This window comes from Oncorhynchus clarkii, chromosome 14 (genome assembly GCF_045791955.1).
Source record: "Oncorhynchus clarkii lewisi isolate Uvic-CL-2024 chromosome 14, UVic_Ocla_1.0, whole genome shotgun sequence".
Taxonomy (NCBI): domain Eukaryota; kingdom Metazoa; phylum Chordata; class Actinopteri; order Salmoniformes; family Salmonidae; genus Oncorhynchus; species Oncorhynchus clarkii.
The window spans coordinates 30,987,819-31,010,382 of NC_092160.1; the positions used below are offsets into that span (position 1 = coordinate 30,987,819).

The 22,564-nt window shown below is 42.5% G+C and overlaps 1 protein-coding gene across 2 annotated transcripts; it reads right to left on the reverse strand.

The window, feature by feature from the left end:
* Positions 1-298: 298 nt before the first annotated feature.
* Positions 299-21,972, reverse strand: LOC139366511 (moesin-like). Of its 2 annotated transcripts, XM_071104072.1 has the most exons (15): positions 21,881-21,972; positions 20,785-20,835; positions 19,668-19,751; positions 19,459-19,554; positions 18,912-19,034; positions 16,216-16,367; positions 15,817-15,900; positions 14,092-14,238; positions 13,255-13,351; positions 12,962-13,125; positions 12,743-12,873; positions 12,455-12,615; positions 11,898-11,981; positions 11,030-11,179; positions 299-2,477 (listed from the first exon to the last, which is right to left on the reverse strand). In XM_071104072.1, exons 1-15 carry the CDS (start codon positions 21,887-21,889, stop codon positions 2,313-2,315), a joined length of 1,698 nt encoding a protein of 565 aa, XP_070960173.1. In that variant the 5' UTR covers positions 21,890-21,972; the 3' UTR covers positions 299-2,312. The 2 variants fall into 2 exon arrangements, with proteins under 2 accessions (XP_070960173.1, XP_070960174.1); XM_071104073.1 differs by lacking the exon at positions 20,785-20,835 and having other exon boundaries at positions 2,278-2,477.
* Between the last annotated feature and the right edge of the window lie 592 nt (positions 21,973-22,564).

A 22,564-nucleotide genomic window follows, 5' to 3' on the forward strand; every position in this document is an offset into this window, starting at 1 on the left:
TTCAACTTAAAGCAACCAGCTGCAATATGATTGTGAGTTGGCTCAACAACATTTTTGCTCCAGCTGGTTATTTTACAATTGTATGTGGAATCAATATATATATTTTTAAAACAGTCCTTACTATATGTTTTCAGTCATAACATGCCTACTGAAAAACACACACACTTCGTGCAAACATATGTCAGACACACACACACACACACACACACACACATAAAACAACAAACACACTCACATCAAGTACAATAATATATGCCTAGAGTGATACAGTAGCAAAATACACAGCACTCAACACATATTCAGTGTTAGTTAATGGTATTTATTGGAGTCATAGCAAAACACTTTGCAATGGATGTTGTACTCATTGATACAGTTCAAGTCAGAAGTGTACATACACCTTAGCCAAATACATTTAAACTCAGTTTTCACAATTTCTGACATTTAATCCTGGTAAAAATTCCCTGTCTTAGGTCAGTTAGGATCACCACTTTATTTTAAGATGTGAAATGTCAGAATAATAGTAGAGTTTATGATATATTTCAGCTTTTATTTCTTTCATCACATTCCCAGTGGGTCAGAAGTTTACATACACTCAATTAGTATTTGGTAGCATTGCCCATAAATTGTTTAACTTGGGTCAAATGTTTCGGGTAGCCTTCCACAAGCTTCCCACAATAAGTAGGGTGAATTTTGGCCCATTCCTCCTGACAGATCTGTTGTAACTGAGTCAGGTTTGTAGGCATCCTTGCTCTCACACACTTTTTCAGTTCTGCCCACAAATTTTCTATTGGATTGAGTTCAAAGTTTTGCGATGGCCACTCCAATACCTTGACAATACCTCCAATACCTTAAGCCATTTTGCCACAACTTTGAAAGTATGCTTGGGGTCATTGTCCATATGGAAGACCCATTTGCGACCAGGCTTTAACTGATGTCTTGAGATGTTGCTTCAATATATCCACATAATTTTGCTTCCTCATGACGCCATCTATTTTGTGAAGTGCACCAGTCTCTCCTGTAGCAAAGCACCCTCACAACATGATGCTGCCACCCCCGTGCTTCACATGTTCTTCAGCTTGCAAGCCTCCCCCTTTTTCCTCCAAACATAACAATGGTCATTATGGCCAAACAGTTCTATTTATGTTTCATCAGACCAGAGGACATTTCTCCAAAAAGTACGATCTTTGTCCCCATGTGCAGTTGCAAACCGTAGTCTGGCTTTTTTATGGTGGTTTTGGAGCAGTGGCTTCTTCCTTGCTGAGCGGCCTTTCAGGTTATGTCGATATAGGAATCATTTTACTGTGGAGGAATCGTTTTATTGTGGAAATAGATCATGTTGTAGCATCTTCACAAGGTCCTTTGCTGTTGTTCTGGGATTGATTTGAACTTTTCGCACCAAAGTACATTCCTCTCTAGGAGACAGAACGAGTCTCCTTCCTGAGTGGTATGATGGCTGCGTGGTCCCATGGTGTTTATACTTGCGTACTATTGTTTGTACAAATTAACATGGTACCGTCAGGCGTTTGGAAATTGGTCCCAAGGATGAACAAGACTTGTGGGGGTCTACAATTTTTTTTCTGAGGTCTTGGCTGATTTCTTTTGGTTTTCCCATGATGTCAAGAGGCACTGAGTTTGAAGGTAGGCCTTGAAATACATCCACAGGTACACCTCCAGTTGACTCAAATTATGTCAATTAGCCTATCAGAAGCTTCTAAAGCCATGACATAATTTTCTGGAATTTACCAAGCTGCTTAAAGGCACAGTCAACTTAGTGTATGTAAACTTCCGACTTCAACTGTACCTGTGAAATAACATCCTAAGAAAATATTGCAATTAAGCTCAAACCCTTCCTCTCACTAATCTATCCATTCCCTTCCTGTCACTAATCTATCCATACATAAAAATATGGTTTTCATGCTATATCAGCTAATAATTATTTTGCATAGATTCATTTCAAGATTGCAAAAACCATGAGCAAAAGCAGCATAAATTATGATATATTATGATTAATAGTATCATCACTCACTTTGATTGTGGTACTAGTAGCCTACAGTCTGTAGTCCACAGAATTTTACTTGACCAAACTACAAATCCCATAAAGTTGGCACTCTTTAGTCACAGGGGACAACACACTACTGGGGAGAAGCATTAATGACTTAGTAATTACACTGTACCTGCCTATATGACTCCCATTTAAATACATAGATTCAGTACAGACTCTTGTTCTCTCTCTCTTTCACTCTCTCTCACTCCCACACTCCCACACACGCGCACACACACACCTTCTCTCTCATTCGCATTCTTTCTTTCCTTCACATGGACTCAAACTCGTCGATGCGTTGCTTGGTGTTGCCCTGTCGTATCTGACGGAGGGTCCTGTACTTGTCCCGGCCGGCCTTAACGTTCTCCGCGTGGATCAGGTCATTGGGAGTATTCTTACTGTCGTCTCGAGCGCTGGCCAACTCACTACTCAGGGCCTGAGGACAAACGGACAACAAGGACACAAATAAACTGGTGGAGCGTCAACATAATATCATATACATGGGAAAGAATGTGTAGTGCATGTGTAACGCATGTCGTCTAAGAGGAGGACGCAAGGCTCTTGACCTTCGCCTCTCCCGAGTCCGTACGGGAGTTGCAGCGATGGGACAAGACTGTAACTACCAATTGGATACCACGAAATTGGGGAGAAAATGGGGTAAAAAAATAACAATATAAATAAATAAATGAGTAGTAAAGCTTTATTTTTCAAATAGCCAACCAATCAGCCTGTTACCAACCCTTATTAAACTTCTGGGAAAAAATGGTGTTTGACCAGATACATGCTATTTTACTCTCAAATTGACAACAGACTTTCAGCACGCTTACAGGGAAGGACATTCAACAAGCACGGCACTTACACAAATGACTGATGATTGGCTGAGAGAAATTGATAGTAAAAAGTTTTTATAAGCTGTTTTGTTAGACTTCAGTGCGGCTTTTGACATTATCAATCATAGTCTGCTGGAAAAACGTATGTGTTATGGCTTTACACCCCTTGCTATCGTGTGGATAAAGAGTTACCTGTCTAACAGAACACAGAGGGTGTTCTTTAATGGAAGCCTTTCCAAAATAATCCAGGATCGAATCAGGAATTCCTCAGGGCAGCTGACTAGGCCCCTTACTTTTTTCAGTCTTTACTAACGACATGCCACTGACTTTGAGTGACGTGTGTAGTGACTCAACACTATACACAGCAGCTACCACAGCGACTGAATTGACTGAAACACTTAACAAAGAGCTGCAGTTAGTTTCAGAATGGTTGGCAAGGAATAAGTTAGTCCTGAATATTTCAAAAACTAAAATTTGTAACAAATAATTTACTAAAACCTAAACCTCAACTAAATCTTGTAATAAATCATGTGGAAATTGAACAGGTTAAGGTGACTAAACTACTAGGAGTAACCCTGGATAGTAAACTGTCATGGTCAAAACATATTGATACAACAGTAATAACTAAGAAGGGGAGAAGTCTGTCCATAATAAAGCGATGCTCTACCTTCTTAACAGTACTATCAACAAGGCAGGTCCTACAGGCCCTAGTTTTGTACTGTTCAGTCGTATGGTCAGGTGCCACAAAGAGGGACCTCGGAAAATTAGAATTGGCTCAGAACAGGGCAGTACGGCTGGCCCTTAAATGTACACGGAGAGCTAATCTCTCATGGCTCAAAGTGGAAGAGAGATTGACTTCTTCACTACTTGTTTTTGTAAGAAGTGTTGACATGCTGAATGCACCGAGGTGTCTGTTTGAACTACTAGCACACAGCTCAGACACCCATTCGTACCCCACAAGACATGCCACCAGAGGTCTCTTCACAGTCCCCAAGTCCAGAACAGACTACGGGATGTGCACAGTACTACACAGAGCCATGACTACATGGAACTCTATTCCACATTAGGTAACTGATGCAAGCAGTAAAATTAGATTTAAAAAACAGATAAAAATGCACCTTATGGAACAGCTTGGACTGTGAAGAGACACACACACAGGCATACACACATGATAAGACACACACATCTACACACACTTACACATGGATTTTGTATTGTAGATATGTGATAATAGAATAGTGGCCTGAGGGAACAAAATGTGTTGTGAAAAGTGTCATGAAATGTAATGTCATGTAATATTTGTAATTGTATATAACTGCCTTAATGTTGCTGGACCCCAGGAAGAGTAGGGGATCCTTAATAAATACAAATGCGTTATGGGTTAAGTTAGGGTCTGACTGTCTGACCTTGAGGTGGTGAGGTGTTTCTTCAGCCGTTTGTTCTTCTGGGCCTCCGTCATGGTCATGGGTTAGGATTAATTAAAGGTCATAGGTTATGGGTTAGGATTAATTAAAGGTCATAGGTTATGGGTTAAAGGGGAACTTCACTAAAAAACATAATTTTAGTATTTGTTTCATTGGTCCACTGCTGATACGGTCCCAAAATGTTTTGCATGTCAGCAGCCAAGTTTTCAAGATATTGGACTTTCCGGAAGCAAAGTGTCACCTTTGATGCCTTTTACATCATCATTTAAAATTGTTTTTTTTTAATTTCACCTTTATTTAACCAGGTAGGCAAGTTGAGAACAAGTTCTCATTTACAATTGCGACCTGGCCAAGATAAAGCAAAGCAGTTTGACAGATACAACGACACAGAGTTACACATGGAGTAAAACAAACATACAGTCAATAATACAGTATAAACAAGTCTATATACGATGTGAGAAAATGAGGTGAGATAAGGGAGGCAAAAAAGGCCATGGTGGCAAAGTAAATACAATATAGCAAGTAAAACACTGGAATGGTAGATTTGCAGTGGAAGAATGTGCAAAGTAGAAATAAAAATAATGGGGTGCAAAGGAGCAAAATAAATAAATAAATAAAATAAATACAGTAGGGAAAAAGGTAGTTGTTTGGGCTAAATTATAGGTGGGCAATGTACAGGTGCAGTAATCTGTGAGCTGCTCTGACAGTTGGTGCTTAAAGCTAGTGAGGGAGATAAGTGTTTCCAGTTTCAGAGATTTTTGTAGTTCGTTCCAGTCATTGGCAGCAGAGAACTGGAAGGAGAGGTGGCCAAAGAAATAATTGGTTTTGGGGGTGACCAGAGAGATATACCTGCTGGAGCGCGTGCTATAGGTGGGTGATGCTTTGGTGACCAGCGAGCTGAGATAAGGGGGACTTTACCTAGCAGGGTCTTGTAGATGACATGGAGCCAGTGGGTTTGGCGACGAGTATGAAGCGAGGGCCAGCCAACGAGAGCGTACAGGTTGCAATGGTGGGTAGTATATGGGGCTTTGGTGACAAAACGGATTGCACTGTGATAGACTGCATCCAATTTGTTGAGTAGGGTATTGGAGGCTATTTTGTAAATGACATCGCCGAAGTCGAGGATTGGTAGGATGGTCAGTTTTACAAGGGTATGTTTGGCAGCATGAGTGAAGGATGCTTTGTTGCGAAATAGGAATCCAATTCTAGATTTAATTTTGGATTGGAGATGTTTGATGTGGGTCTGGAAGGAGAGTTTACAGTCTAACCAGACACCTAGGTATTTGTAGTTGTCCACGTATTCTAAGTCAGAGCCGTCCAGAGTAGTGATGTTGGACAGGCGGGCAGGTGCAGGCAGCGATCGGTTGAAGAGCATGCATTTAGTTTTACTTGTATTTAAGAGCAATTGGAGGCCACAGAAGGAGAGTTGTATGGCATTGAAGCTTGCCTGGAGGGTTGTTAACACAGTGTCCAAAGAAGGGCCAGAAGTATACAGAATGGTGTCGTCTGCGTAGAGGTGGATCAGAGACTCACCAGCAGCAAGAGCGACATCATTGATGTATACAGAGAAGAGAGTCGGTCCAAGAATTGAACCCTGTGGCACCCCCATAGAGACTGCCAGAGGTCCGGACAGCAGACCCTCCGATTTGACACACTGAACTCTATCAGAGAAGTAGTTGGTGAACCAAGCGAGGCAATCATTTGAGAAACCAAGGCTGTCGAGTCTGCCGATGAGGATGTGGTGATTGACAGAGTCGAAAGCCTTGGCCAGATCAATGAATACGGCTGCACAGTAATGTTTCTTATCGATGGCGGTTAAGATATCGTTTAGGACCTTGAGCGTGGCTGAGGTGCACCCATGACCAGCTCTGAAACCAGATTGCATAGCAGAGAAGGTATGGTGCGATTCAAAATGGTCGGTAATCTGTTTGTTGACTTGGCTTTCGAAGACCTTAGAAAGGCAGGGTAGGATAGATATAGGTCTGTAGCAGTTTGGGTCAAGAGTGTCCCCCTCTTTGAAGAGGGGGATGACCGCAGCTGCTTTCCAATCTTTGGGAATCTCAGACGACACGAAAGAGAGGTTGAACAGGCTAGTAATAGGGGTGGTAACAATTTGGCCAGATAATTTTAGAAAGAAAGGGTCCAGATTGTCTAGCCCGGCTGATTTGTAGGGGTCCAGATTTTGCAGCTCTTTCAGAACATCAGCTGACTGGATTTGGGAGAAGGAGAAATGGGGAAGGCTTGGGCGAGTTGCTGTGGGGGGTGCAGTGCTGTTGACCGGGGTAGGAGTAGCCAGGTGGAAAGCCGTAGAAAAATGCTTATTGAAATTCTCAATTATAGTGGATTTATCAGTGGTGACAGTGTTTCCTATCTTCAGTGCAGTGGGCAGCTGTGAGGAGGTGTTCTTATTCTCCATGGACTTTACAGTGTCCCAGAACTTTTTTGAGTTAGTGTTGCAGGAAGCACATTTCTGCTTGAAAAAGCTATCCTTGGCTTTTCTAACTGCCTGTGTATAATGGTTTCTAGCTTCCCTGAACAGCTGCATATCACGGGGGCTGTTTGATGCTAATGCAGAACGCCATAGGATGTTTTTGTGTTGGTTAAGGGCAGTCAGGTTTGGAGAGAACCAAGGGCTATATCTGTTTCTGGTTCTAAATTTCTTGAATGGGGCATGCTTATTTAAGATGGTGAGGAAGGCATTTAAAAAATTTCTTGAATGGGGCATGCTTATTTAAGATGGTGAGGAAGGCATTTAAAAAAAATAACCAGGCATCCTCTACTGACAGGATGAGGTCAATATCCTTCCAGGATACCTGGGCCAGGTCGATTAGAAAGGCCTGCTCGCTGAAGTGTTTCAGGGAGCGTTTGACAGTGATGAGTGGAGGTTGTTTGACCGCTGACCCATTACGGATGCAGGCAATGAGGCAGTGATCGCTGAGATCTTGGTTGAAGACAGCAGAGGTGTATTTAGAGGGCAAGTTGGTTAGGATGATATCTATGAGGGTGCCCGTGTTTAACGCTTTGGGGAGGTACCTGGTAGGTTCATTGATAATTTGTGTGAGATTGAGGGCATCAAGCTTAGATTGTAGGATGGCTGGGGTGTTAAGCATGTTCCAGTTTTACTCGCCTAGCAGCACGAGCTCTGAAGATAGATGGGGGGCAATCAGTTCACATATGGTGTCCAGAGCACAGCTGGGGGCAGAGGGTGGTCTATAGCAGGCGGCAACGGTGAGAGACTTGTTTTTAGAGAGGTGGATTTTTAAAAGTAGAAGTTCAAATTGTTTGGGTACAGACCTGGATAGTAGGACAGAACTCTGCAGGCTATCTTTGCAGTAGATTGCAACACCGCCCCCTTTTGACAGTTCTATCTTGTCTGAAAATGTTGTAGTTTGGGATGAAAATGTCAGAATTTTGGGTGGTCTTCCTAAGCCCGGATTCAGACACAGCTAGAACATCCGGGTTGGCAGAGTGTGCTAAAGCAGTGAATAAAACAAACTTAGGGAGGAGGCTTCTAATGTTAACATGCATGAAACCAAGGCTGTTACGGTTACAGAATTCATTAAAAGAGAGCGCCTGGGGAATAGGAGTGGAGCTAGGCACTGCAGGGCCTGGATTCACCTCTACATCACCAGAGGAAAAGAGGAGGAGTAGGATAAGGGTACGACTAAAAGCAATAAGAATCGGTCGTCTAGAACGTCTGGAACAGAGAGTAAAAGGAGGTTTCTGGGGGCGATAAAATAGCTTCAAGGTATAATGTACAGACAAAGGTATGGTAGGATGTGAATACAGTGGAGGTAAACCTAGGTATTGAGTGATGATGAGAGAGATAATGTCTCTAGAAACATCATTGAAACCAGGAGATGTCATCGCATGTGTGGGTGGTGGAACTAATAGGTTGGATAAGGTATAGTGAGCAGGACTAGAGGCTCTACAGTGAAATAAGCCAATAAACACTAACCAGAACAGCAATGGACAAGGCATATTGACATTAAGGAGAGGCATGCTTAGTCGAGTGATCAAAAGGGTCCAGTGAGTAGTGAGGTTGGTTGGGGTCACGGCGATTCAGACAGCTAGCCGGGCCATCGGTAGCAAGCTAGCATAGGATGAAGGTCTGCTTTTAGCCACCTCGTGCGTTTCCGTCGGTAGGATTAGTGGGGTTCCGTGTGGTAGAGGGGATGAATCCAATTCGCCAAAAAAAAACAATAGATATAGTTATAGAGGTCCAAGAAAAAAAAGAAAAAAAAAGAATAATAAATTGTCCGATAGGTCTATTCAGATAGCAGCCGATAAGACAGCTAACGATTAGCGGACCGCAGATGGGCATTCAGGTAACATCGCGACGGAGGAGCCAGCCGGATAACTCCCTCGGGTAGATAACGTCGGTAGTCCAGTTGTGAAGGCCCGGTGGGGCTCCGCGTTGGCAGTAAAACGGGTCCGGATAGGTGATTGTAGCCCAGGAGTGACTGATGGAACTCTTCAGCTGGCTAGCTCCGGAATAATTGATGTTTGCTCCGGAATCGTCGTACGCCGATAGTTACACGGATAGCAGCTAGCTAACTGTGAGATCCAGGTATAAATGTCCAGAGTTAGCGGTTGAAATCCGGGGACATGGAGAGAAAAATAGGTCCGGTATGTTCCGGTCCGAGCCGCGGCGTACAAAACTGGCGATAGATTTTTGAGCTAAAGGATAGCTGATGACCACAAACCGTGGTTAGCTGAAAACTAGCGATTAGCCAGTAAAGAAGCTAACTAGCTTCTGATTAGCTTCTGGTTAGCTTCAGGCTAGCTTCTGGATTAGCTTCTGGCTAGCATCTGGCTAGTTTATGGATTAGCTTCTGGGCTAGCTTCTGGCTAGCTTCTGGTTAGCTTCTATGGAGGATTACAGATTTGAGGTAAATAATACTTTCTTTTTTTAAATATAAATTGGTGAGGCGGGTTGCAGGAGAGTGTTTTGAAGATGAGTTTATGGAAAATAAAAAATATGTATAAAAAGGTATGCGAAGAAAGTTGTAAATATATATATACAGTGGGACAAAAAAGTATTTAGTCAGCCACCAATTGTGCAAGTTCTCCCACTTAAAAAGATGAGAGAGGCCTGTAATTTTCATCATAGGTACACTTCAACTATGACAGACAAAATGAGAAAAAAATCCAGAAAATCACATTGTAGGATTTGTAATGAATTTATTTGCAAATTATGGTGGAAAATAAGTATTTTTCTGTAAGTCTTCACAAGGTTTTCACACACTGTTGCTGGTATTTTGGCCCATTCCTCCATGCAGATCTCCTCTAGAGCGGTGATGTTTTGGGGCTGTTGCTGGGCAACACAGACTTTAGACTCCTTCCAAAGATTTTCTATGGGGTTGAGATCTGGAGACTGGCTAGGCCACTCCAGGACCTTGAAATGCTTCTTACGAAACCACTCCTTCGTTGTCATGCTGAAAGACCCAGCCACGTTTCATCTTCAATGCCCTTGCTGATGGAATGAGGTTTTCACTCAAAATCTCACGATACATGGCCCCATTCATTCTTTCCTTTACACGGATCAGTCGTCCTGGTCCCTTTACAGAAAAACAGCCCCAAAGCATGATGTTTCCACCCCCATGCTTCACAGTAGGTATGGTGTTCTTTGGATGCAACTCAGCATTCTTTGTCCTCCAAACACGACGAGTTGAGTATTTACCAAAAAGTTATATTTTGGTTTCATCTGACCATATGACATTCTCCCAATCTTCTTCTGGATCATCCAAATGCTCTCTAGCAAACTTCAGACGGGCCTGGACATGTACTGGCTTAAGCAGGGGGACACGTCTGGCACTGCAGGATTTGAGTCCCTGGCGGCGTAGTGTGTTACTGATGGTAGGCTTTGTTACTTTGGTTCCAGCTCTCTGCAGGTCATTCACTAGGTCCCCCCGTGTGGTTCTGGGATTTTTGCTCACTGTTTTTGTGATCATTTTGACCCCACGGGGTGAGATCTTGCGTGGAGCCCCAGATCGAGGGAGATTATCAGTGGGCTTGTATGTCTTCCTTTTCCTAATAATTACTCCCACAGTTGATTTCTTCAAACCAAGCTGCTTACCTATTGCAGATTCAGTCTTCCCAGCCTGGTGCAGGTCTACAATTTTGTTTCTGGTGTCCTTTGACAGCTCTTTGGTCTTGGCCATGGTGGAGTTTGGAGTGTGACTGTTTGAGGTTGTGGACAGGTGTCTTTTATACTGATAACAAGTTCAAACAGGTGCCATTAATACAGGTAACGAGTGGAGGACAGAGCCTCTTAAAGAAGAAGTTACAGGTCTGTGAGAGCCAGAAATCTTGCTTGTTTGTAGGTGACCAAATACTTATTTTCCACCATAATTTGCAAATAAATTCATTACAAATCCTACAATGTGATTTTCTGGATTTTTTTGTCTGTCATAGTTGAAGTGTACCTATGATGAAAATGGCAGGCCTCTCTCATCTTTTTAAGTGGGAGAACTTGCACAATTGGTGGCTGACTAAATACTTTTTTGCCCCACTGTATATATACGGGACACGACAAGACGAGGACAAAAGACGTCTGACTGCTATGCCATCTTGGAGCAAGGATCATCATGATGATGTGGTTGGTGAAACTTTTCTTCATGAAAATCCAATATCTTGACAACTTGACTGCTGACATGAAAAACATTTTGGGACCGTATCAACAGTGAACTAATGGGTGAAAAAAGTTCCCCTTTAAGTTAGGTGTTTCTGACCTTGAGGTGTTTCTGTAGCCGTTCATTCTTCTGAGCCTCCGTCATGCGTTCCTCCTCGCTGCGGTCTCTGACCATGCCTGGTGATGTCAGCTCGGCGCTGGCCTCAGCGCTGCTCTCGTCGGTCTCGTCGTGGTCCCCCTGCACAGAGTCCTGGATGTGGACACGGATGACTTTAGTCTTCAAATCAACATCCACCATGACCGCCAGATGACAAACACACACATGACCGCTCAGAGTGGATAACGCTATTACACACACACACGCACACACATGTTCACTCACACACTCACACACGCTCGCTCACATTGAAGCACTGTGGTTAGATAGAGGATAACACACTCACACGCACTCACACACACTCACTCACACGCTCACTCACACTCACGCTCACATTGAATCACTGTGGTTGGATAGAGGATAACGCTAGCACACACACACACACTCACACACACATTTAATCACTGTGGTTAGATAGAGGGTTACGCTAGCACACACACACAAACACACTCACACACTCACATTTAATCACTGTGGTTAGATATAGGGTTACGCTAGCACACACACACTCACACTCACACACTCACATTTAATCACTGTGGTTAGATAGAGGGTTACGCTAGCACACACACACACTCACACTCACACACTCACATTTAATCACTGTGGTTAGATGGAGGGTTACGCTAGCCCACACACACACTCACACACTCACATTTAATCACTGTGGTTAGATGGAGGGTTACACTAGCACACACACACACTCACACTCACACACTCACATTTAATCACTGTGGTTAGATGGAGGGTTACGCTGGCACACACACACATTTATTCATTAATTCCTTCATTTATTAATTTATTCTCTCACCCTTTTCTGCCATCTCTTCGTATCGTCGTCCTTCTTCTGCTTTACGTCCTCCAGAAGGGAGATCTTAGAGGTCAGATCAGTAGCCTGGAAAAAGAACCTTAGAATAATAAATGATTCTCCTAGTGTCCGTCTGTCTGTCTGTCTGCGTGGCTGTCTGTCTGTCTGTGTGGCTGTCTGTCCGTCTGTCTGTCGGTCTGTCTGTCTATTTGTATTTATTATGGATCCCCATTAGCTGCTGTCAAAGCAGCAAAATTAAGGCAGTTTATACAATTTTAAAAACATTATAATACATTCACAGATTTCACAACACACTGTGTGCCCTCAGGCACCTACTCCACCACCACCACATATCTACAGTACTAAATCCATGTGTATGTATAGTGCGTGTGTGTGTGTGTGTGTGTGTGTGTGTCTGTGTGTGTGTGTGTGTGTGTCTGTCTGTCTGTCTGTGTGGCTGTCTGTCTCTGTCTGTCTATGTATGTGTGGCTATCTGTCTGTCTTTGTGTGGTGTCTGTCTGTCTATCTATGTGTGTGTGTGTCTATGTGTGTGTGTGTACCAGGTTCTCCTGGTTCTTCATCTGGCTCTCTGACTGCTGTAGGAGGGCTGCCTTGGTCTCTTCCGCTGCCCTGCGCTCCTTCTCCAGACGCTCTGCCTCCTCCTTGGCAAACGTCCTCTCTTTCTCCAGCTCCATGGCCCTGCGAGTCCTCTTATCCAGCTCTACACATACACATACACACACACGCACACATGCACACACACACAAAATAATATGAACACACACAAGCATGCATGCACATACAGCACATACAGCACACACACTGTCAGATGACAGAATGAGTCTGACCTTCCTGAGCTTTCTTGGTCTCTTCCTCAATCTGTTTCAGCCTGCCTATCAGCTCCATGGTTTCTCTGGCGATCTTCTCTGTCTCCTTCTCCGCATTCTCCCTCTTCTTCTTCTCGCTCTCGAGCAGAGCTCTGGAACGAGGGACACAAGGGATGAGTAAACATGTGCTAACAAACTCATCTCTCTCTCTCTCTCTTTTCTCCATGTCTCTGTCCTCACTTCTCCATCTGTCTCTTAGTCTTCTCCTCACGGGCCTGGGCTTTCATCTGCTGGACCTCGATGGTGTCTGGCTTCCTCCTCCTCATGTACAGGTCATGGTTCCCCATGCACAGCGCCAGGATACGCTTGTTGATCCGCAGACGAGGGGCGTAGAACACAAAATCCTGGAACAGACTCATTTACCACAAATGCCTCTTGAAAAAAATGAAGTGACCTTTTTTTATACTTAAGAAACGGGTACTATCAGAGGTTTGAATTATAACACAGCAGACAAAGAAACAGAGGTGACGTACCGGGGCTTTCTTGTCCATGGGCTTTATAACAAACTTCTTGTCGTTGAAGGAAATGTTTCTGATCTCACTCCATGGGAAGCCGATCTTAGGGGTCATCCTATAAAGAAAACACTGTAGAATAGTTCACTCCAAAATCAAAGTTTATCCAATGTTTTCACACTTCAGACAAAAGTAGTCTAATATCATGATGAATCTATGGAGAATTCGGATCTATACTGAACAAAAATATAAACACAACAATTTCAAAGAATTTCAAAGATTTTACTGAGTTACAGTTCATATAAGGAAATCAGTCAATTGAAATAAATGAATTAGGCCCTAATCTATGGATTTCACATGCCTGGGGATACAGATATGCATCTGTTGGTCACAGATACCTTTTAAAAAAAGATAGGGGCGTGGATCAGAAAACCAGTCAGTATGTGGTGTGACCACCATTTGCCTCATGCAGCGCGACATATCTCCTTCACATAGAGTTGATCCGGCTGTTGATTGTGGCTTGTGGAATGTTGTCCACTCCTCTTCAATGGCTGTGTGAAGTTCCTCAATATTGGTGTGAAATGGAACAGGCTGTCGTACTTCTCAATCCAGAGCATTCCAAACATGCTCAATGGGTGACATGTCTGGTGAGTATGCAAGCCATGGAAGAACTGGGACATTTTCAGCTTCCAGGAATTGTGTACAGATCCTTGCGACACGGGGCCGTGCATTATCATGCTGAAACATGAGGTCCGTAGCTTATGCCTGCCCGTACCATAACCCCACCGCCACCATGGGGCACTGCTAAATTGACATATTGAGTTTATATTTTTATTCAGTGTAGTTAACTGTTCCTACCTGTCAGTGTTCTGGTATATGTTGAGGCCCAGAGCGTCTACCCCCAGCCACAGCTCTGAACCCTTCTTGTTCTTGATGCTGAAGTAGTTGACTCCATACATCTCTAGATCCTGAGCTATCTTCAGATACTCCACCATGGCATCCTCCCTGGGGACAGATTGACACAGAGACAGACACAGACACACATAGACACAGACAATCAGTGAGGAAGATGCTCTGTATGCAGCTATCATAATGCTTAGCACATTCTACATACACTGAGTGTACAAAACATGAAGGATACCTGCTCTTTCCATTACATAGACTGACCAGGTGAATCCAGGTGAAAGCTATGATCTCTTATTAATGTCACCTGAACCCTCTACAGTCTACAGACTAAACCTTGTCTATATACCGGTGGGAGGGAATTGTTTTAAGAAGGTCATACCAAGGATCATTTAGATATTTTATTTTGAATTTTAAGACCCCTTGATGCATCCCAAAAAAATATTATTATTTGATGAATATTTTAAATTGGTCTTACTGCTATTAGCAAATGCATTGAATAACAGATAGTCCCCCCCCAAAAAATGTAAAGGAAGTTTGTTCTGAAGTGTCTGTCCTACATCTGAGAGATATTAGAAAGATCAGGAAACATTTGTTGTTGTTTTTTTTAGATTTTATACATGTATTTAACCCCTTATTTTTGGCACTAAACATTCTCCATGTATAATTCCATATGTTTTTTAAACTGGTACTGGGGGACCTTCAGACAAGTCTTGTGTGGCCTGTGGAGCAAAACAACGAACAAAAAAATGTGTATGTGTTCGTGAGACCTTTCCACAGAGGGGTCCTATTAGTGTGTAGCCCAAACTGTTGGGACGTTACAGACAGAAGTTGGCAGATCGGCTGTACCGACTTCAGACGAGTACCAAGACGCTTGTGGGGGTCGTAGGGCAAAATGGAGAACCACCATTGTGTTCATGAGAGTCTCATCTTCCCATAGAGTGGTTTGTAGGCCAAATCGTTAGGATGCTACAGACGATCTTGTGAGGTTTCTGTGATGTCTCATGGTCTTACAAACATATGCAGAAGTCCGAATGCGGTGGATTGGACATATCCAAAGCAAACTAAAGATATCTCTGGCTTAAACTGACAGATATTTCATGGGGATTTGTTTATTATGCCAATTAGATTTCCACAGAGGTGCGTGCGGACTTTGACTTTAGTTTTTTTTTAAATCCACTTCAATTACGGGAGATGAAGGATTGGAGACAGGTTATAGAAGGATGTTTAAGTCTTGAGACATGGATTGTGTATGTGTGCCATTCAGAGGGTGAATGGGCAAGACAAAATATTTAAGTGCCTTTGAACGGGGTCTGTTAGTAGGTGCCAGGCACATCGGTTTGGGTCAAGAACTGCAAAGCTGCTGGGTTTTTCACACTCAACAGTTTCCAATGTGTATCAAGAATGGTCCACCACCCAAAGGACATCCAGCCAACTTGACACAACTGTGGGAAGCATTGGAGTCAACATGGGCCAGCATCCCTGTGCAATGTTTTCAACACCTTATAAAGTCCATGCCCCGACGATTTGAGGCTGTTCTGAGGGAAAAAGAGAGGGGGTGAAACTCCATTTTAGGAAGGTGTTCTTAATGTTTTGTACATCAGTGTAAAATCAGTGCAATACAAGTAAGCCAGTGTTAACTTGGATTGTACTGTGAGTAGAGAGGACATGTGGTCTTACCTCAGCACTCCCTTGTGCTCCTCATGCCACACCTTTATCCTATTCTCCCACTGCTCCTTGTTCAGCTTGTGCTGCTCCAGAACCCTAAGGGTAGAGGAACCGAGAAGGGTCAATTAGGAGGATAGAGAGAAGATGGTAGCCTAGTGATTAAGAGCGTTGGGCCGGTACCCAAAAGGTTGCTGGTTCAAATCCCAGAGCAGACTAGGTAACTCTCTCTGTATAAGAGTGTCTGCTAAATGAAATGGAATTGACCCCAACACTGATCTGAGTATGGAAGACAACAATCAGAGGAGCGTTCAGGGAGACTTGGAATAGATCTCTCTTCAAAATGATCACCAGTTTAGCTTCTGTTTGTGGGCTGAGGTATGTCACACAGGGGGACGGGGAGAGATGACACACCTCTGGGGAAGCAGCTTGTCCCTGCTGAGGTAACCAGGGAAGTGGTAGTCCTTCTTGTAGTCTCCATGTTTGGTCTGAACAGAGTAGGAGGCCAACAGCACAGCCGTCTCAGGAGGACAGTAGATATCATCATTCAGGATGCCTTCCTTCACCTGCAGTGACATACATTATAAACAGTGTGAGCTGTGTGTGTGTGTCTAACCTGTGTACATCATAATATACATACAGTGCATTTGGAAAGAATTCAGATCCCTTGAGTTTTTCCACATTGTGCTACATTACAGACTTATTCTAAAATAGATCAAATAAAAATGTTCCTCATCAATTTTTTGGGGCAAATTAAAAACAATTCAAATATGAAATAAATTATTTACATAAGTATTCAAACCCTTCGATGTGAGACTCGAAATTGAGCTCAGGTGCATCCTGTTACCATTTATCATCCTTAAGATGTTTTTATAACTTGATTGGAGTCCACCTGTGGTAAATTCAATTTATTGGACATGATTTGGAAAGGCACACATCTGTCTATATTAGGTCCCACAAAAACCAAGCCATGAGGTCTAAGGAATTGTCAGTAGAGGTCCGAGACAGAATTATGTCGAGGCACAGATCTGGGGAAGGATGGTCACTCATACAGAGCTCCAGAGTTCCTCTGTGGAGATGGGAGAACCTTCCAGAAGGACAACCTTCTCTGCAGTACTCCACCAAACAGGACTTTATGGTATAGTGGTGTCATGACGTTGGCCTCTTTGGGTATAGCAAACCCATCCCCCTCTCCCTGCCTCCCCCTTGCCTCCTTCAACTAGGCTGCTGTGGTCAGAGGTCGTAAATTCCTGAGAAGACCCTGCCACATAGTATAGAGAGAGTACATTTTCATAGAGGACAAAGGAAATCCTTCCACCTCACAGAACTTGAGGTACGAACAAATTTCATGTTCCGGAGAAAGTATAAAAGATCGGTGAAGAATCCAGCTACGAACTGGTCCGTTTGTCACGCTTTGGGGAAGCTCATGGGAGACGTGTGGCCACATTACCATAACGCTGTTTATATAATAGCCCCAGATATGAGGTTTACATCTAATTGTTGTATAAGATGAATGAGTGACTATGATACTGTTTACATAATTTTACAATGTGATTTTGGACTGTTTAATGAAGGAAAACTAAAAAAGGGAATTGGATTTGAACTAAATCAGAGGACCGTCCCTGAGCCCAGTTAGGGTCAGACATCCTGGGACAGCCTTTTCTGCCATTCCAAATAAAAACCCCACTCGGGTTTTCGATCAGCAGACCGAGCTTACCTCAATTACGAGATGGCTAAAGGTTGCAGACCATGTTTTTCCCCATTAGGAAGACAAAAGTTGTAGACCATTGCTGAATCTTTTAACCATCCCACGTGGTTAAACTCTTAGACTATCGATACCGAAAGAATAAGAACAAGTCTTTGATATTAATTACTAGTCTGCAGCTAGGAATTCGGTATCATTGAAAGCGAAGAACGACAACCGCCGAAACATCCATTCTATAACGAATGTCACTCTGAACAATCCCCTCTAACCACAACCGAGAGAGAGAGGGAGAGAGACGGACAATTCTACAAAAGAAATGAACTTTTCACCAGCGATCAAGACGACACACTGAGCGTAAATATATATATATTGATTGCAATTGTTCCCGAATGAGTGAGCATTCATGTGTAAAGGATTAGCATTTCAATTGTTATAATTATCACTCTGTAGTGACTTCTTAGTCGACCCCCACTTCCCCTTTTGTCTAACAAGCCACCATGCCGGTTTAGCCCACTAGGGCACATTCTCCTATCATTTCTTGTAACCACATTTACCTTGTTTGTTTGTTTGTTTATGCATTTCTGTGAATTAGTTAGTAATAAATAAATGATTTAAGACAATTAATGTATGGATGACTCATAGTGAAGACTGGGTTCGTGCAGATAACCAACAATTTACGACGTTTGGAATGAGACTAACGTGAGGTAAAGTAAATAATTCATTAATTCAAAGGCTAATTGATCAGATAAAACATCTGAAAAGTTATTTTAGGAAATTATAACTTTGTAATCTGAATATTTTTCATTGGTGCCCCGACTTCCTAGTTAATTAGTTACATGATTAATCAGTTGATCGTGTAATAACTAATTACAGAGAATCTTTGATAAAAACTATCAGTCTTCAGTTAATGATAGTAAAGACACGACAGTGGTCAGACGGAAGCCACTCCTCAGTAAAAAGCACATGACAGCCCACATGGAGTTTGCCAAAAGGCACCTGAAGGACTCAGACCATGAGAAACAAGATTCTCTCCAAGCAATGCCAAGCGTCACGTCTGGAAGAAACCTGGCAACATTCCTACGGTGAAGCATGGTGGTGGCAGTATCATGCTGTGGGGATGTTCTTTAGCAGCAGGATCAAGGGAAAGATGAATGGAACAAAGTACAGAGAGATCCTTGATGAAAACAATCAGGTCTCCTTTACCTTTGATATAGAACATTGCATTGTTGAGGAAAAGCTTGTAAGTAAACATTTCTCTGTACTGTTCACACCTGTTGTTTCCTGTGAACGTGACAAATAAACTTTGATTTGATGTATGTGTGTGTGCACGTGTGTCTGGCCAGCTCGTGTGTGTGTGTGTCTGTGTATGCGCATGTAGTCGTGTGTGTGTGTGTGTGTGTGTGACCTGCAGGAAGAAAAGTCGTTGCGTGGCCTCTTGGATCAGTTCCTCAGCTACGTCTTCAGGGTAGAACTTGGCCCGGAACTTTATCAACAGAGGGTTCTCCCTGCGTACATCCTGAGCTGTCACCTGGGAACATTACAGCATTGCAACAACATGAGTGAGTTAATAAGTGAATGAATGGGCATGGGTGTGTGTGTGTGTGTGTGTGTGTGTGTGTGTGTGTGTGTGTGTGTGTGTGTGTGTGTGTGTGTGTGTGTGTGTGTGTGTGTGTGTGTGTGTGTGTGTGTGTGTGTGTGTGTGTGTGTGTGTGTGTTTACTCTGTGTGTGTGTGTGTGTGCGTGCGTGCATGCGTGCAGAGCTGGATGAGCAGACTCGCAGGCCCTGGAGCTGGAGAAGGAGAGGACGTTTGCCCAGGAGGAGGCAGAGCGTCTGGAGAAGGAGGACGTTTGCCCAGGAGGAGGTAGAGCGTCTGGAGAAGGAGCGCTGGGCAGCGGAAGAGGCAGTCCTATATGTTGTTACTGTCTGAGGAGAGTAGTGAGAATGTACTCACCCTCTTGTTGAGTTTGAGCCAGGTAGAGAAGCCTTTGCTGTCCTGGTACTGTAGGCCAAAGAACCAGGTCTCTCTCAGCCCGATGGTCTTCACTATCTACACAACAATGAAGAAGAAGATCACTTGTTTGTCCCTAGTCGGGGAAACAAAGATTTGTCTGTCTGTCTGTCTGCCTGACTGTCTGTCCGTTCGTCCGCCTGTCCACGTACCTGGTCGAAGAGTTGTTTGCCAGTGGTGCTGGGCAGGACGGCAAACTCCAGCTCAGCGTCCATGGTGGTGACACGAACATTGATCTACCAGAGGGCGTTCACATAGACACAAACTGGAGTATGAATGGGAGGAGAGAGAACTTAATAGCCTATTAAAACACATAGATAGAGTAATGGTTAGTATAATAGGTAGTATGGTTTACAATAAGGGATAGGCATGCAGAATACACTGAACAGAAATATAAACGCAACATTCAACAATTTCAAAGATTTTACTGAGTTCAAAGTTCAAATGAGGAAATCAGTCAATTGAAATACATTAAGTAGGTTCTAATCTATGGGTTTCACATGACTGGGAATACAGATATGCATCTGTTAGTCACAGATACCTTTTTTAAAAAAATGGGCATTTTGAGCATTCAAATTGCCTTAGATAAAATGCAATTGTGTTTGTTGTCCTTAGCTTATGCCTGCCCATACCATAACCCCACCGCCACCATGGTGCACTCTGTTCACAACGTTGACATCAGCAAACCGCTCGCCCACACAACGCCATAGACGTGGTCTGCGGTTGTGAGGCCGGTTGGACGTACTGCCAAATTCTCTTAAATAACGTTGGAGGCGCCTGAAATTAACATTCAGCTCCGGTGGACATTCCTGCAGTCAGCATTCAAATTGCACGCTCCCTCAAAACTTGAGACTGTGGCATTGGGTTGTGTGACAAAATGTCACATTTTAGAGTGGCCTTTTATTGTTGCCAGTACAAGGTGCACCTGTGTAATTATCATGCTGTTTATTCAGCTTCTTGATATGCCACATCTGTCAGGTGGATGGATTATCTTGACGAATGAGAAATGCTCATCAACAGGGATGTAAACAAATTTGTGCACAACATTTTTTGAGAAATACACTTTTTGTGCATCTGGAAAATGTCTGGGATCTTTTATTTCAGCTCATAAAACATGGGACCAACACTTTACATGTTGCGTTTATATTTTTGTTCAGTGTACTAAGGGGCTAAGCGAATTATACGTCTCTTACTATGATTGTAAAATTGTGTGCTAGGTTCTTAGGGACGTAGAAGACCCCCAAAATATAATATAATTATGTTTCTTACATTTTTCTGTTCAACCTGCAGGATCATCCAATCGCAAGAGGTCGTAGGGGACTACAATCAAAACAGGAAGCCCACAAGGTATTTTTAAACGTTAAATATTATTTAGGGAGAATTCTCAGAACAGAATAGAGTTGAGAGTATTCTCAGAACAGGGGAAGGTTTATTCTAGGACCCCATGATCCACACAGAACTGTAGTGTAGGTTTCTATTGTTGCTGTTGTTGTTTTGATGTCAATCATGTTAGTGAAAGTTTCCAAATTGTGTGGACAATAAAAATATATATAATAAGTTCAAACCTATCCCAGGTAGCCCCGCTAGGATTTCCGAGGTGGTTTTTATTAACACTGATTATGGAGCAAATTGGGATAAAGTTACTAAACAGCTGAGATCTGAGACGACCAGGCCAACCAGGAAGGCCCATATTTAGGCCAATTATCAGATGTTTAATGTTGATCACATCGGCCTCTTCTGACCAGGATACGTCAACCACAAAAAAATATGAATGTTTCTACAAGTACAATGTTTATAGTACTCAAAAGTGCTAAGATATAAAAGATTGAGTTTCAAAGTTGAGTGAACTCACCGTACTACAAGTATCTCACAGAACAACGTACTGTTGTGTTGAAACGCAAACTTTAAAAAAACATTTGTGTCTGATGTGAGTGGTTAACAAACAAAAATGTAACTTTTAACAAACACGTATAAGTCAGGGTAGTAATACCGTAAACCTTTAAAATGACTGGTTTCAAGTTGTAATGTCACATGCACACGTACCGTGAAATGCGATTCTTGAAAACTCAAAACCCCAACAATACAATAATAAATAACAATGTAATACTAGAAAAAGAACACAATAAATAAGAATAGGAAATGTGAAATACACAATAAAGGAAGTAAGCATATTATATACAATAAATAGTTTTCTAGACCATTATTCTGTCTCACAGAGCAACAGAGACATTACTATGGGAAAAAGTTGGCCTTGTTTTACTGTCAAATGCTACATTTACACAATCTCACCCTAATCTTACACAAACAGCCGCATTTTAACTTCAATCCAGATTTTATAGGATTAAGAGTATAAATGGATACTCACAGAAGACATTTGTAAATATTTTATCTCCTATATTATTACGTTCCTGAGAGTTTCTTCTTTCGGCATTAGCCTCTTCTCCACAGAGTCATATGAAAGTGCTTTCAATATTCACTGGGATTATGGTGAATTAAAACGAGCCATTGTTGTGTTCTCAGGACTAATCCAATGGCAGCCCAGGAATCTAACTCAAGGTGGATTACTGCGGTGTACTAACACTTGACCCTCACAGGACCACCGCAAAATGGCGCACAATACGTTGAATTTACATCCACCTTTAGAATACGATACTTTCACATGAGATATATGATAAGGCAATGTTGATAATATACTGTAGATCTAGCCTTAACCCTAGACCACATTGCCACTAGCCAAGGAAAAAGTGATTAGTAAATACAACACTCAAGACATTCATTCCTACTTCTACATTGTTGTTGTTTTGTAAAATACCCTCTATGTCTTTTTCATTGTTCTTTTATAATACAACATGTAATTGTTATTTTGTGAAAATAATGTTTTAAGAATTGAAACACAATAAGAAATCTACTATCAACTTTACCCTATGAGTGTAGGCAGTTGGCATCATTATCTTTAGAATTACATTGAAACAATGCAACCGTTTCCATTACAATGTTACAACAACAATGTAACGCAGCGTTTCTTAAAGTATGGGTCGCGACCTGTTAA